We start from the raw sequence: 16,907 nt of genomic DNA on the forward strand, positions 1-16,907 counted from the left end.
TTCCTAGAATAAGTCCCACTTAATCATAGTATGTTAATCTTTTTATGTAAGTGCTTAATTCTGTTTGCTCATTTTTTTTTTTTTTTTTTTTGGTACGCGGGCCTCTCACTGTTGTGGCCTCTCCCGTTGCGGAGCACAGGCTCCGGACGCGCAGGCTCAGCGGCCATGGCTCACGGGCCCAGCTGCTCCGCGGCGTGTGGGATCTTCCCGGACCGGGGCACGAACCCGTGTCCCCTGCATCGGCAGGCGGACTCTCAACCACTGCGCCACCAGGGAAGCCCTGTTTGCTCATTTTTAATTTAGGATTCACATCAGTATTTGGAAAGGAGATTCATATGTAGTTTCCCTTTTGTGTACTTTCTTTGTTGGTTGATGGTATCAGTATTGTACCTTGCTGTTTAAATAAGAATTTGGAAAGTTCCCTTCCTTTCATATGGTTTGAAATGGTTTAAATATTAATCAGAATTATCCCTTAAAACTTTCCTGGAATTCCCCCTCTGAAGCAATCTAGACCTGTTTTTGTTGATTTATGTGTTTATCTATTGGAAGGTCAGTCAGCGAGGTAGCCTTTTGACTTATATTTCATTATAATAGTGACCTATTTAAGTCCCTCACCCACATAGTGTGATTCCTTAAGTGTATCTGAAGTATTATTTACTGAACATCTTCAATTCATACCGATGAAGCCCCTGCTAAATAAGGGTGAGGTGCTCTGTTGTTGTTGAGTTACTGTTTTCAAGAGTTGGTGGCTCTTTTTTATATTCAGCGTTTCATGGCATTTCACAATCACGTTTACCATGTTAAGGACGATTCCATATTTTTATTGTTGAGATGGTGATACTGTGAACTGTACTGTATGTTTACATTACTCTGTAGACCGTTATTACTGTCTTTGGTACACTTGGCGAGGGAGCCAGTTTTACTGAAGGTCATGTGGTATAGTGTCCATCCTTCATAGACACGACTGATTTATCTCTTTCTTGTACATTGTATGTGCTCAGTAATTCTAGTGAATGAAATACTTTAGTATCTACTGTGTGTTTGTTTGGGAAAGGTATAAAAGACATGTTCTGAGAGATAATATGTTATGAATGCAAAATTGAATTAAATAAATGAAATATTAAGGTAACTGTGTGTATTCAGATATATTAAAGTATTCAGTTTTACATATTTGTCCAGGGGAAAAAGAATTTTCAGATGGAGCGAAAAGTAAATGTTGATTCGGTTGCCCTTATACCTGGCCTGAATTTACAAATTAATATAAAGAGCTAGGACTTCCCTGGTGGCGGAGTGGTTAAGAATCCGCCTGCCAATGCAGGGAACACAGGTTCGAGCCCTGGTCCGGGAAGATCCCACATGCCGCGGAGCAGCTAAACCCGTGCCCTACAACTACTGAGCCTGCGCTCTAGAGCCGGTGAGCCACAACTACTGAGCCCACGTGCCACAACTACTGAAGCCCACATGCCTAGAGCCCATGCTCTGCAACAAGAGAAGCCACCACAATGAGAAGCCTGTGCACTGCAACGAGGAGTAGCCCCCGCTTGCCACAACTAGAGAAAACCCACGCGCAGCAAAAAATAAATAAATTTATTAAAAAAAATAGAGCTAAAACTGTTTCAGCAGTATTTTTGCTTTTCTATATGAATTGGGCTATACAACGCTAGGAAACGGGAATCACAACGCCATAGTAACAATGGTGCAAAAAATGATAGTGTTGATCTAAATGTAGATCATAATGTTTATTTTAAAAGGTGTTAAGGAAGAAGTATTGATAGTTGATAAGATTTTATTAGATTATGTTGAAGAGTTATTGACAAGCTATTTTTTCCTTTTCTTATAGATTTATCTAAAAACAGACTGGTTGAAGTTCCGATGGAATTGTGCCATTTTGTATCACTGGAAATTCTTAATCTGTATCATAATTGTATCAGAGTCATTCCGGAGGCCATCATTAATCTGCAGATGCTGACTTACTTAAATTTAAGGTAGGTTGACTATAAAGGTTATAATCAAATTCGATGAAAAAAAATAACTGCTTGCATTTCCATCAGTTTTTTTTTCTTTGATCTTTTCTGATCACCCTTTGAAGTAAATCACATGAAGATTATTGAAGAAATATCTTTTCTAATACATTTGTGGTGCCGTTAATTTCGTTTTTGGCACTAGACTTCTCTGAATGTCAGTAGGACAAGATGTTTCGGTTTCTTAAAATAATTTATACAGCATCATTTATACGTTTTGACTGTTTGGTACTTGGAAACTTGTTGGTATATTTTCTTCGGGTATTGACGTAGATTTTGGAGGAGGAAGGATGAAGGAAGTGGAAAAGGTTTGGGGGTTGGGACAAATTAGGGCCTTGCAGGTTTGGGGGGTTATTGGTGCCATTCGGTTTGCTACCCAGCGCTGACTGAGCCTGTTCACGTTAGGCCACTGGAGAAAGTTAAGGAGAAGCACTGAGCAACTCCAGCAAGATACAAAGTTTGCTGTCTTTAGCCCATTAAATTAGGTCAGTGTTTGCTGAGGATGGGTCAGTGTTCTGTATTGACTCTGATTAAGCACAACACAGTGTAGCCTATTAATGCACTAAGTAGCCCTGAAGTGAAGAAAACTATTTTAAGGTCTAACTTTTAGACTTTGCTGCTGTGACTGTCAACTTCTCTGGCCAGATTTTGACTCCTTGTTTCCTATATTCTTCACTCACATCTGGGATGTCAGGAGAGAAGGGGAGCTGTTTTATCAAATCTATCTCTACTGTTAAAACAAAGTTGCAAAGTTCAAGCCTTTGTGCAGCCTTCGCTCTTGTCAGTTGCATTATCTTTTTATTTTATTTTATTTTTTTAAAGAAGATGGTAGGGGTAGGAGTTTTTAGTAATTTATTTATTTATTTTTGCTGTGCTGGGTCTTCGTTTCTGTGCGAGGGCTTTCTCTAGTTGTGGCAAGCGGGGGCCACTCTTCATCGCGGTGCGTGGGCCTCTGACTATCGCGGCCTCTCTTGTTGCGGAGCACAGGCTCCAGACACGCAGGCTCAGTAGTTGTGGCTCATGGGCCTAGTTGCTCCGCAGCATGTGGGATCTTCCCAGACCAGGGCTCGAACCCGTGTCCCCTGCATTAGCAGGCAGATTCTCAACCACTACGCCACCAGGGAAGCCTCAGTTGCATTATCTTAATGTGCAAAGAGTAGCACCTAACTAGCAGGGCTTGTGCTGTGTAACAATATGCCAAACTTTAAACGACAGGATTCCCAGTAAACCAGGTATAGCATTAATTTATGATAGATAATAATGTCGTTTATTTTTTTAGGGTTTTTGTTGTTTGTTTTGCTTGACCACTGAGAGTTAGGAGTCTTCTGCAGCTTTCTTTGCAGTCAAAAATGGGTTTCCATCGCATTTCATTAGGACTGCATATCTTTTTCCTTGGGAGTGAAAAATAAATCTTGGTCATGTTTTTAAGTGGCTCTTACTTATTTTTGGTAAATAAGATGTAGGTTACTATTAGGATAATCTAGAGGCTCAACATATGTAACTTTCAGTTTTCCAGGTTTCTAGTTCATTTGAGTTTTCTTGTGTAAGAGCCATTCATGCTGTTTCTTCTGCAACAGAATGTTGATTACCTTGTTGCCTGATAGAACCAGTAGAGTGGTGTCTACAGATATTGACTCATTATCTCCCTAAAACATCTGCCTTCTAATCCCAACCCATATAGGGGAAATAACCCAAGAGCTATGTACGTCTGTTTACGTCACTTGGTCTGTTTACGTCACTTACCTACTCCTGACACTTTCACCTCCAGCAGCCCTGCATGCAGCAAGTAAATAGATTTAACTTTGCATTGTTGTTTTAAATATATATATACACTGAGAAACTTTTGGCTATAGATGACATATTTCTTCTGGCATGATGTAAACTATAAAATTCTACAAATACTAGAGAATCTAATCTTAACTTTGTATTTTGCTTTAAAAGCATTAATAAAATTTGTTTTGATAGGGTGATTTTTACGTTGAGCCTAGTTGAGGGTAGAATAACCTTGCTGTCTTCAGATGGTAGAAAGACTATATTGGAATATGAATCTCAGGAGTCTTTAATTCAAGAACAGAGAGAATTTGTTGAAACTGACAATGGTTGAAGAGGAAGTGTATGGAGTATTGTAAACAAAGTTTTGTGATGAATTTCTAAGTAAAGGAAAGGAAGGAAATAAAGGGATCATTAAGCACCCAACTTTTTTTTTTTTTTTTTTTTGCGGTACGCGGGCCTCTCACTGTTGTGGCCTCTCCCGTTGCGGAGCACAGGCTCCGGACGCGCAGGCTCAGTGGCCATGGCCCACGGGCCCAGCTGCTCCGCGGCATGTGGGATCCTCCCAGACCAGGGCACGAACCCGTGTCCCCTGCATCAGCAGGCGGACTCTCAACCACTGTGCCACCAGGGAAGCCCCGACATCTCCTACTTTAATATTACCATGTGTTAAGACATATTCTCTAGTGTTGAACTCTTTAAACGAATTGATAACTAAATGGCGAAGATTAAAAAAAAGTATGTCTCTTACTTTTCAGAGATACTGTATCAGGGTATATGAAAAATGTATGTAAGTCCTCTAATCTCTTTGAAAGCCAGGTACTATATATACGTATATAACTATTATTATTATATTTTAATAAATTCACTAGGTTTTTAAAAAAATATTTACTTGTTTATTTGGTTGCGCCAGGTCTTAGTTGCAGCTCACTGGCTCCTTAGTTGCAGCACATGGGCTCCTTAGTTGTGGCACATGGGCTCCTTAGTTGTGTCATGTGAACTCTTAGTTGCAGCATGCATGTGGGATCTAGTTCCCTGACCAGGGATCAAACCCAGGCCCCCTGCATTGGGAACGTGGAGTCCTATCCACTGCGCCACCAGTGAAAGTCCCTATACATATATAATTATTTTTGATGCCTTCTATCAAATTTACTTCATGAATGTAAATGTGTAATATAAAATAGTAACATAGGGCAATCTGAAAAGTGACCAGGAGATGGTCATCTTGTTTATTCAATTATAAGGCCTTTAATTCCTGTTTGATTATTGGGTTTAGTTGAAACATGTCCTCTAGGAATTGGACCCTTGGAATTGAGTTATTTCTCAGTTTGGGAATAATTTAAGGTGGAATGTTATGTTTGCATAAAAGATTTATTTGTAGCTTGTGAAATGGTAGGTGACTTATCTGTTTATCTCCAAATGTATAATAATATCTAGAAAATACCAGTGCCATCTAATTCAATTGTAAGTCTTCTAAGATATGCTGAGTAATAACATCACATGATAGTCGTGTTGTCTATGTGAGTTTTTGCTGTCTTCAAACTCCCACCTCCACTCCCACACCCCACCTCCCCCCCCAAGCTGGTAACCAGGAGGAATTTAGAACGTTGTGCTTGTGTGTGATCATGACAGACGTCCCCTTCATAACAACCAGGGTTGAGCACTGTGGCCTTTGCATGTCTTTTCTACCCTTCATGAAAACTAAGTCAACAAAATACAAGGTATTTCTTCTTGGGTATGGTGAAGAGGCATGGTGGAATTCTGTTGGCTCTTGGCCTTTGGAGGAGAAGCTGCCAGTCCATTTGACTGCAGAAGAAACAGGGCACTCAGGCTGCTGCAAAAGGACTACTTTGTAGGAGAGCTGCTGAGTCCCCTTCAATCTAATTTTTTCTCCGTGGTAGTTACAAATGAGATATTATGGCAGCGAAAAAAAACTCATATTGTTTTTTAGGAGTCCATTTGATTGAGTGATTATTTTTTAATTGAAGTATAGTTGATGTACAGTATTATATAAGTTACAGGTGTACGACATAGTGATTCACAATTTTTAAAGGCTGTGCTCCATTTATAGTTATAAAATATTGGCTCTTTTCCCTGTGTTGTATAATATGTCCTCGTAGCTTATTTATTTTATACATAATAGATTGTACCTCTTTATTTCCTACCCCTATATTGCCCCCCACTTCCCTCTTCCTACCGGTAACCTCTAGTTTGTTCTCTGTATCTGTGAGTCTGTTTCTTTTTTATTATATTCACTAGTTTGTTTTATTTTTTAGACTCCACATATAAACAGTATCATACAGATTTTGAAAAGACATTTTCTAGACAGAAGCATTTAATCAACTCAAGCATTTAATCAAATTGTCACTCATTTAGATGTGTTGGGGAAGTCTGTATAAATTTCAGAAAATTAAGGAAATACCGTAAATTACTTTTGAGCACACAGTGTAGACTGGCTCAGATATAGCATGGTGTGAAACAGCTTTAACAGATAGGCAAGTTCAGTGGCCTTTATCAATAAATACCCCGAACACTTTCTTTTCTGTAGTGCTTAGAATTTTTTCTCTTATTTCTATTAGCCAGAGAAAAAGAGTTGCTCGAAAAAGTAGTGCAGAGAAGCTGCTTTTCAAGTTCCACAGATTTCATGTTTCTATACTTAAAATTAAACATGATCTCACTGTGTTTTTAACATTTTTCTCTTTTTAAATAAATCACAGGTAGACATTGCTGATTTTGTATGTTCCAAAATGAGAGAGAGATCCTGTGAAGGGACTTTGAATGCATGGGAACCAGTCAAACTTGATTACACCCTCCAGGATGCGTTGCATGTTCCAGCCGAGTAAACAGTCATAAATATTTGATGGTGTTGGTGATAATGATGACAATGGAGGTGATGGTGGTGGTGGTGGTGAGTCACTGCCTCACCAGCTTCTTGGCTGACAGGATCTCTCAGCAACATTATCTTTAAATGTCAGATGGCTGCTTCGTGCCAGCATCCCAGTTCCCATCTTAGACTAGAGACGGGTTTATTTAGCACATGGAAAGAAAACCTTCACTGTGAAACACAGTTAAAAACACTGAAGTGTCTTCTAGTTTTTCCTCTCGTGACAGAAATGTCCTGTTTGTGGAAAACATTAATTTATCGCTGTTTATGTAGCCTGCGTTCTGAGGAACTGGGCTTTTAATCTTTGCTTCTTGGTGTTCACAACAAAAGGTTATGTTGATTTAATGTATGTGCTACTGGGTCTCTTCCTGTTAGAAAGTGTCTTAATCCAAGAAATGTGGCCAAGAACAATAAAAGTGATTAAGCAAGGCTTGTTCCTATATGGGAACAAACGCTTTGAACCTGGGTTACACAGGAAAGCCTCACAAAATGTAAAATCTGTTTTAAATTGTTGGAGAGATTGTTGTTGATGAGACTCAGGCAGAAAATGTACCTTAGAAAACTAGAAGAACCCAGAGCAGAGAGGCTTTTGGCGGGTGTAATGGTGTTGTGAACGCAACTAAGAATAGGGAGCTTAGCTTAAAAGTTTCATCTCAGAGAGGTTCTGGAATAGAGGCACCCAGGATATGCAAGTTCTTTACAGCATTTGATCGTAGTCCTTCCAGAACTCTCGGTGAGTGGTTTTACTTTCCTGGGGTGAAACGCACAGAGCCAGAAGCTGGTTTACTCGTTAGAAGGCCCTTTCTCTCCCAGCCTCCTAGGAGTGGATGGTGAGGCCTTGTCTGTAGAGAAGGGGGCCGTCTCTTGAGCAAAATGTTATCACGCCATACAAGGAATCCTTTTTGGCTACTGCTTCTGAAGCCTGGCATCCTTTTGGCTGCTAAACAATGTGCAGAAAGAGCCAACTTCCCGATGGCTGTATAACCTGTATCCCCACATTCCTTTGGGGGTTCATTTGGAGAATTAATCTTTAAACCTCAGACTATAGCTCTGTATTTGCAGGGCTGGGGAGAAGCATCCTACATGCTAGGATTGCCTTAGAAAGCACAGATTTAATATTTTTTGTTATGAACAGAAAATGAAGTTTCATTGTCCCTAAGAATTTAGATTTCTATCCCTAGGAAATATACCTTCTCCTTGTGACTGACCTTTCTGAAGGAAGTCTCAGTTGTAGGATAGTGGTTTTTTTCTTTCTAGAAACGGAGAAAATGGACGATGTCTTCTTAAACTGGAAAAGGGGAGGAATTTTGCTCAGTTCAAACTTGCATCCCTCTTTCTTTTGTGAAGATCTTATCTCATTCAAAGGGGAAGGGAGAATATTTTAGTGTATATATTTTAGAACTGGCTTGTGGTGACTAGGTTGTGTTTTGTGAATTGACAGTCAGCAGGAAGACACCAAAACACAATGAACCATGTTGGAATTTGGAAGTATCATCTTAAAATTTGAAGGTATTTTTCATAGAATGCTGGAGTTGGAAGTGGTCACCAGAGTCGTCCATTGCAGGAGCGGCAACTTGTGGTTTAAGCCTTGCCTTTTCTATTGTGCTCACTGGGCATTTGTTTTTAAGGTGGAACCTTGAGTAAACAGTCCCTAAAAATTTTAGTATACTTATAAATTACTGTGCCTGTAAAGTTATTGGTGTTGGTAGTTGAAGGGCTTCATTAAATGCGAATGAGTTCGTAATAGGTATTTCTTATCAGATTCCATTCCTTTTAGTATAACCCATGCTTGGCAAGACTTCCAAAAGGGATTTTTCCATTCTACACATCACCTGACACAGACGTTTCTTGAGATCAGTGTTTGTATTGAAAAAAAGAACAGAGAGACACAAAAGGGGCATTATAGCTTTGATAGCCAGACTGCTGTCAGAATGTGCTGGTTTTGTTTTCAGTTCTGCTTCTGATCTTAATAAAGTTTTTAAGATCTCTGTGCTGCAGATTTGCTTTCGGAAAATAGGGTGAACACTCACTCCTAATTCATTGTATAGATTTTTTGTTTATGGAAATTCTCAAAATTTTTTCTGCAAGCTCCCACCAAGCTCCAAGCTCTAAATGAGCAAGCAGATTACATTTATTTTTCTCACTAGACAGACCAAAGTCCTTTGAAACATCGTCACTTCATCAATCATCAACTTATGTTTACTCCAAGAGCATTACAGTTTACCAAGTCTTACAACAAGTGATGTAGATGAGAAGAGGGAAAGGAGGAAAAACAGAGCATCAACATGTGAAAGGAGGTGTGGAAGTTTGAAATAACTTTCACCATTGTTGTCATCACGATCAACATCGTCATCATCATCATCATCACTTCTTAATAGCTAAGTAGGATTTCGTTGTTACACCATCATATTTGAGCCCTTCAACAGCCCTTCACTTTATTTATTTATTTTTAAAATATTTATTTATTTATTTTGTCTGCGCCGAGCCTTCGTTGCAGCACGCGGGATCTTCACTGTGGCATGCGGGATCTTTAGTTGCGGCATGCACGATGCATGTGGGATCTAGTTTCCTGACCACGGATTGAACCCTGGCTCCCTGCGTTGGGAACGCGGAGTCTTACGCACTGGACCACCAGTGAAGTCCCAACAGCCCTTTACTTTAGGTAGGAAATAGGAAAGTGATTTATCCCTAGGATACACTATTTCATAAATAAGAATAATAGGAATTAGTGGAACTTATTTCTATGACATTTATTATTTGCTCAGCACTTTCACCGTTGTCATCTTGCTTAACGCTGTGCTCTGATGCATTCCACGCTCCTTTGAATCGTTTCAGAATCATAAACATGGTTGTTACAGCATTTTCCAGGACGCCAACTAAATATTTAAATAAGGAAATTAAAAATATTCATACTGCTATATTCATACTTGATTCCCTTTTTAAATTTCTAACACCTATACATTTGTGCCTTTGTTTTTTCCTTTATTCATTTTTTCAGAAGTTTGTCTGTTTTTATTGTGTTTCTTTTTAAAAATCAGCTTTTAAGTTTAACGACTGTTGATATTTTCCTTTTCATTAATTTCTGATATTATCTATCATATTTCCTTTGGTCTATTTTCTTGTAGTTTTATTCTTTTTCTAATTCCTGGAATTTCTAGTTATTTTTCTTTTCTCATAAGAGCATTTAAGGCCATGGATTTCCCGGTACTTAGTGCTTTAGCTGATGCCTGAAAGTTTTGATGTACGGTATTTTAAAAGATCACTCCTAAATCTTTTCTGATTTCCAGTATTTCATTTTTGACCCATGAGTTTCCTATAGAATATATATACATTTCAAAATTTTTATTGGAGTACAGTTGCTTTACAATGTTGTGTCAGTTTCTACTGTACAGCAAAGTGAATCAGCTATACGAATACATATATTCCCTTTTTTTTTTGGATTTCCTTCCCATTTCGGTCACCACAGAGCACTGAGTAGAGTTCCCTGAGCTATACAGTAGGTTCTCATTAGTTATCTATTTTATACATGGTATCAATAGTGTATATATGTCAATTCCAATCTCGCAATTCATCCCACCCCACCCCTTTCCTCCTTGGTATCCATACGTTTGTTCTCTATGTCTGTGTCTCTATTTCTGTAAATAAGATCGTCTGTACCAATTTTTTCAGATTCCACATGTATGCGTTAATATACGATATTTGTTTTTCTCTTTCTGACTCACTTCACTCTGTATGACAGTCTCTAGTTCCATCCCTGTCTCTACAAATGACCCAATTTCATTACTTTTTATGGCTGAGTAATATTCCATTGTATATATGTACCACATCTCCTTTATCCATTCCTCTGTTGATGGGCATTTAGATTGTTTCCATGACCTGACTATTGTAAATAGTGCTGCAATGAACATTGGGGTGCATGTGTCTTTTTGAATTATGGTTTTCTCTGGGTATATGCCCAGTAGTGAGATTGCTGGATCGTATGGTAATTCTATTTTTAGTTTTTTAAGGAACCTCCATACTGTTCTCCATAGTGGCCGTATCAATTTACATTCCCACCAACAGTGCAAGAGGGTTCCCTTTTCTCCACACCTTCTCCAGCATTTATCGTTTGTAGATTTTGTGATGATGGCTGTTCTGACTGGTGTGAGGTGATACCTCATTGTGGTTTTGATTTGCATTTCTCTAATGATTAGTGATGTTGAGCATCTTTCATGTGTTTGTTGACCATCTGTATGTCTTCTTTGGAGAAATGTCTGTTTAGGTCTTCTGCCCATTTTTTGACTGGGTTGTTTGTTTTTTTTGATATTGAGTTGTTTGTATATTTTGGAGATAGAATATATTTTTATAGTTATCTTTTAAAATTGATTTTTAATTTAGTTGCATTGTGTTTGGAGAATATTTTGTTTGATATTGATTCTTTAGATTGGTTGATATTTGCTTTATAGTCTATGCATAGTTAAATTTATAAATATTACACATGAGCTTGAAAAGAATGTATGCTAAGTGTTGTGTACAGGGTTCTAGTAAATCCACTAAGTATAACTTACTGTTGCTTTTGCATCTCACTTATTTTAGGGTTTACTCTCCTTCCTTTGTAATATGCATCCTTAAGTAGTTCATTCAGTGAGGGTACGTAAATACAGTCTTCTTTCTGAAATGTCTTTCCTCATTCTTAGAAGATTCAATTATTTGTACAAAATTTTCATTTGTATTAGTATAAAGTTTTAAGTTGACAGTTCTTTTCTATTGTATATCAAAGACATTATGCCTTCTGGCCTCTGTTTTGCTATAGAAAAATCCTTGCTTGTCTACGTATTTTAAGTTTGTAGAAAATCTTCTATATTTTTCCATTTGATTTCTTCCCATATCTTTGTCTTTGGTGTTTCTGTACTTTATGCTATGATATGTGTAGATATATATTATTTTGATTTACCTGACTGTACACTTTATTTTGCTTCCTGAGTCTGAAGACTCATGTCTTTCATCAATTCTAGAAAAATTTATTTTTTTTTAAATATTGTGCCTTCCTCTATTTCTCTATCATTTGTTTGTTTTTTTTTTGTTTGGTTTTTTTTTTGTTTTTTTTGTGGTACGCGGGCCTCTCACTGTTGTGGCCTCTCTCGTTGCGGAGCACAGGCTCCGGACGCGCAGGCTCAGCGGCCATGGCTCACGGGCCCAGCCGCTCTGCGGCACGTGGGATCTTCCCGGACCGGGGCACGAACCCGCGTCCCCTGCATCGGCAGGCGGACTCTCAACCACTGCGCCACCAGGGAAGCCCTATTTCTCTATCATTTCTGTCTTCTTTGTATACTCCCTATTAGTTATATGTTAGACCTCTCATTCTTTGACATTTTTTAGTCTCTTTATTCGTTCTTATTTCTTTATATTTGGGGTATTTTTCAAGCATGAATATGCCTTTAACATATTGAGAGTGAAAGTACAGTAATACTTGGAAAGCAGGAAAAATTGTAGCACCATGGGATTCCTTAATGGAGAAGACTCTTAGTGATTGAGCTGTGTAGCACAGGAACTATACATTTTGACTCATTAGTGAAATCTTATGCACTCTCTTACTCTTATAATAGTATACTTTGTTGGTTGCCTAGAAACAACTTAATCCTGAATTCCTTTGCGTTGTTTATTTTATTATAAAACTTGATAAGAACCAGTCTTGTTGCCTTCGACCTTAAATTGAAGTTTGTGAGAATTTGACTTCTTAATCTTCAATCCTTTCTTTGTTGAACTCTGCTTTTTCTATCTTGTCAGCATCCTCCATACCTTCTTCCCTGGAATTAGGGCTTTAAGGAAGTAGGATTTGACTGCAGTCTGGAGGTATAATAAGGGAGGCCAACCCAGGGCTTCCCTTTGTTCTCTTAGTGTTCTTTGTTGCTTGTTAGTAACGATTACAGTAACTGGACAAATAAAGTTTTTTATAAGAGTTGCTTTTGAGAAAAAGAGACGCATTATTGGTTTTCTGAGTTTCCCAATCCAGATCTAAATGTATCACTTCATTTTCAAAAGTAATGAAACATACACTGTAGTGGCTAGAAAATGGCAGAATATTATGTTAAAAATATTATCCTACTTCTGAAAGGAGTGCTTGTGCTCTGAGAACTCAGGGAGGGGAAATTTTGATAAAATAACGTAGCCAGGAGTTTCAGCATGTGTAATAGTTCCAAACAACATTTTGTTTTCATGGACGAGAAAGTCAAGAATAAATGCATAGTCTGTAGTGCTTTATCTAGAAAGAGTCAAGGGGTTGGGTGCTTAGGGCACAAAAAGAGTGGTTGTGAGGTGAGCAGGCTACTCTGTAAGGCATTGTTTTCATCTCCTGTCATCTCTTGGAATACCTTTATACTCTCTGGACCAGATGGACTGTCAGAACAGATGGAATGAGATGATCTCTCTGAATGGTGAGATCCAAATAACCAGAAGATTTGGGTCATTTTGAGAGTTGGATCGTGTGGAACTGTATTATCTATTAATCCCAGCTTATCTACCTTATCCTCACGAAATCAGGCAGTGTGTTTCTGAAACTCCCATTTGGCAACTGGCAAACCATCACAGAAAGGGATGGGAAAATAATATGAGAAAATTGATCCATTCTACTGAATGATTAGTCCTTCTGTTCATGAATAGAGAGCAACAGAACTGGAGAAAACCTGCCTGCCAAATTCCCTAGGAGAGAAGAAGTTACATATTTCTAACCACAGGGATGCCGTTAGATACATTAGAGTGTAAGTAGAACACCATCTCCTAAAAGTATAGTCTGTGGAAAAGTGTTATGTTGGATGTTAATAGGTATGCTTGCTTTAAAAAACAGTCCACGTATTGTGCTATCAGAACTCTCCTCCCTTGTTTTGTGAGGTCTACCTATTAGCATCTCCTAGAGTGTGCTTTTCAGAACACCATTTTGTGAACACTGATTTAGAAGAATGTTTATCACCTAAAGATTTAGGAACTGACCTCATGTCTAAAAAAGGATGAGGTTAGAAAGTATGTGCCTTCGTGATGCCCTGTTCAGAGGCCAAGATATCTGTATGGACTGGATGTGTTGAAAGACACGATGAAATGTGAGAGAAAGGCCCAGGAAGTACTGCAGCATAGAGTGTGTTCACACAGCTGCCATCCAGGTTGATTTATTCTTTATTTAGCACCTTTTAAATATGTATAAATCTGAATTTTGTTTATTATTAATGATCAATTAAAATATACAATTAATTTTGAGAAAAAATTAAGTACTGAAAAGTGCAAAGAATGTATCAATCACTCACTGAGTACTCAGGTTTAAGGTTTTTTCTTCTCCCCAGCTCCTTAATAAGATTGAACTTTTTCTGGAGGGCGTGAGGGGATTTTTTCAGTTTCTGGGTGCTCTGTATTATATAATGAGGAAAAGAATGACCTTGACCAAAAGTCTAAAGCAGCTGGGTCTTGACATTAAATTGTCTGCCATGAAACTTCATTGTTGAAACACCAGTCGCTATGGCTAAAACTTATCACCTGTTAAAGGGTAATTCTTTTTAAAAAGGTAAATTCATGACTCTCATACAAATATAAAATGTACATCTGTCGAAGATTGTATTTAACCCATTAATTAATGAAGGAACCAGTAGAATGTTATATCCTGTTTAAAGGAGGATTCAACACACACACACACGCACACACACACACATTAGTGGACTTACTGAAGTAAATTTACAAATAGTTGCAAAGCTGGTCAGTATCCAGTAGTCAGTTATAATTCCTCTACACTCATCATGATTCATCTGTATTTCTGTGGACAAAAATGATTTGCATTACTATCCATTTCTACAAACACAGAGTTGTACAGTAACTCAAGGACAATGAATAGCAGAGATAATCTGGAAGGGTGTGCTAGACGAGACCCCCAGTAATGGTTTTTGTCACAGTTTTTCCAGATACACCAAACAATTTAATTTATATCACCACGTGCAAGAACTGTATAGCTCTGTGAACTATTTGAACAGGACTATAGGTAGAAGAAAAAAATAAAGAGGTATTCAGTGGGGATTGTGAAACTCTTCCTTTCAGATCCTGTGTTCTAAAGACTGTGAAAGGCTGTTTGCATGTAGGTGGGCAGGGAGGACTGAGGATACAGTGAGAGTGCTTTGAAGGCAGTGCATTGCTTTCACTTCTGTTTGGCCATTTAAATGGATTATCTTCAGGGAATTTAAGTAAACTGATATGAGTGGTGGCCCCTCTGGTGCATTAGTCCCTGCAAGAGACCGCTATGACCTCAGTACCAGGAGAGAACACCTGGGGACTTCGGCAGAGGCAACCTTTGAGCATCTGACAGTGGTGTCCAAATCTGCAGACACTTGTTTAAAGAGTTGTTTAGGACGAGTCTGGAATCCTTCATTCCACCTTACAGGATAAGACCCATAAAGGAAGTCTCACTTTCTTTATTCCTTAAGAGTCACTCATTTTTTATCTTAAATTTGAGAAACCCAGTAGGAAATATTTGCTGCTCCAGCACTTTTAAAATATAAGATCCACATTCAAGTAGGAGGTAAGGGTATACCAGCTCAGAGGGATGTTGCCTATCTTGGTAGGAGTTAATAAGCTTTAGGATTCATGTACATTTCACATTTTCTCAGTGCTTAGAACAGGTTCTTCGGCAGAGTGGCACTCAGTAAGTGTAGGAAATAATTAGCTTCCTTTCAGCATTTGACACCGTAGCATCTTCCTCCCTTGATTTGGTCACATGCTTTCCTGCTCACTTTTCTACTTCTTTCTGTCTCTTCTCTATTCGATGTTCTTTCTCTTCCTGCACCTTAATGCTAGTATTCCCCAAAGCCCCATCTTTGGTCCTTAAATCTTCTCTCTCAGACCTCATGCCTTATGTGTGTGTATCCAATACATTCTCTGTCACTTTGACTCATTTTAACACTAGTCCTTATTTTCCCAATGGACTAAAATTCAATTCCTCTTAGATGGAACACCTCAAAGTTCAACATGGGCTAAACTAAGCCCATTTTTTCTTTCCCAAATTAGCATATTTGGAACCTTGTTCCTAGCCATGCTCCTACCGCTTTTCTCCAGCACCCTATCCTCCAGCTTGGAATCTCAGAGATGATCTTCGACTCTTTCCTCCATCCCTTTTCATATAAATCAGTCATTGAATTGTCGGTCTAGTGTCTCAGTTGCCTCCGTTTGGAATTTGGAGCTCTCTCCTACTGTTTTCCTGGTTTACCTGTACTTTTTATTCCAAAGTAAAATGAGAAGAGGCTGTATTTTATTGAGGGAAGACCACAGACTTTGATCTAAAGCCCAGCCCACATGGTTTCATATCTTAGCATTAGCTAGGCAACTTGGAGCAAGTGATTTAAATTCACTGAATAACATCAGTTTTTGTGTCTGAAAAGTAGGGAGTTTAATGTTACAGGATTATTGTGAATATAAATAAAATAATAGTTGTCTAAGTGCCTAGCGCAGTGCCTTATGCATAATAACCACCCAAGAAATGTTTGTTGAATTGTTGAATGAAGTTTGTGGCATACTGTTATCTTATGGATTCCAAAATGGGTTAAGAAAAATAATGGCAAGAGGTCTAGTATTTGAGTAAAGTAAATGGATTTTATAGCATTTTTAGTAAAGAGGATATGCTGCTGATGTGTTTATGTTTTAGAGCAGTTAAGTGGAACTGAGTTATTATTGGCTGTCAAGTTACATGAGAGAAGCTTTCTGAACACTCACTTACTTGGACGTATACGTGGGAAGAAGAGGATGTATATAGAGTAATATATTCATGCATGTTTACCGGCATTACACATTCAGAAATTCCTGGAGATGGATGGAGAGGCACACGTCTTCAAATGATAAACAAAAATGCTCAGGCACCTTAAATTTTATTATGAATGATTTTTGTTAACTCAGTCCCCCTGGGTAACAGTTGATCTGAGCAGCCTGTTCTCATTTCAGTCAGTATCCATAGCCCTTTCTTTTTTGGCAGGGAAAAATGTTAAAGTAAAAAATATCTATTTCCCTGGCTTTGGTGTGGAGTGGCATGGAGGAGAAGGCAGGTAAGGTAGGCGTACCTTCCTGGGGACAGAAAGGTGGTGTCCATTCTGCCTGGGACATGGCTCCTAAAAGTGGGAGGATTCTCTTCAGTGCCAGTACATCTTTTCTAGCCATTTAGTGGTACTTTTCCCACTTGGCAGCAACAATGTTTTGCATAAGGCTCAGGCCTTTACAGTCTCAATACTTAAAAC

The 16,907-nt window shown here is 38.5% G+C and overlaps 1 protein-coding gene across 7 annotated transcripts in view; it reads left to right on the forward strand.

Moving 5' to 3' along the window:
* LRCH1 (leucine rich repeats and calponin homology domain containing 1) overlaps positions 1 to 16,907 on the forward strand; it is a 189,826-nt gene that overhangs the window by 89,383 nt on the left and 83,536 nt on the right. For all 7 annotated transcript variants that reach the window (XM_067712990.1, XM_067712992.1, XM_067712993.1 and 4 more), the window contains exon 2: positions 1,841 to 1,985. In XM_067712990.1, the coding sequence (XP_067569091.1) occupies positions 1,841 to 1,985 (145 nt within the window). The remainder of the gene's footprint in view (positions 1 to 1,840; positions 1,986 to 16,907) is intronic.

The sequence above is a fragment of the Pseudorca crassidens genome, chromosome 18 (genome assembly GCF_039906515.1).
Source record: "Pseudorca crassidens isolate mPseCra1 chromosome 18, mPseCra1.hap1, whole genome shotgun sequence".
Lineage (NCBI taxonomy): Eukaryota > Metazoa > Chordata > Mammalia > Artiodactyla > Delphinidae > Pseudorca > Pseudorca crassidens.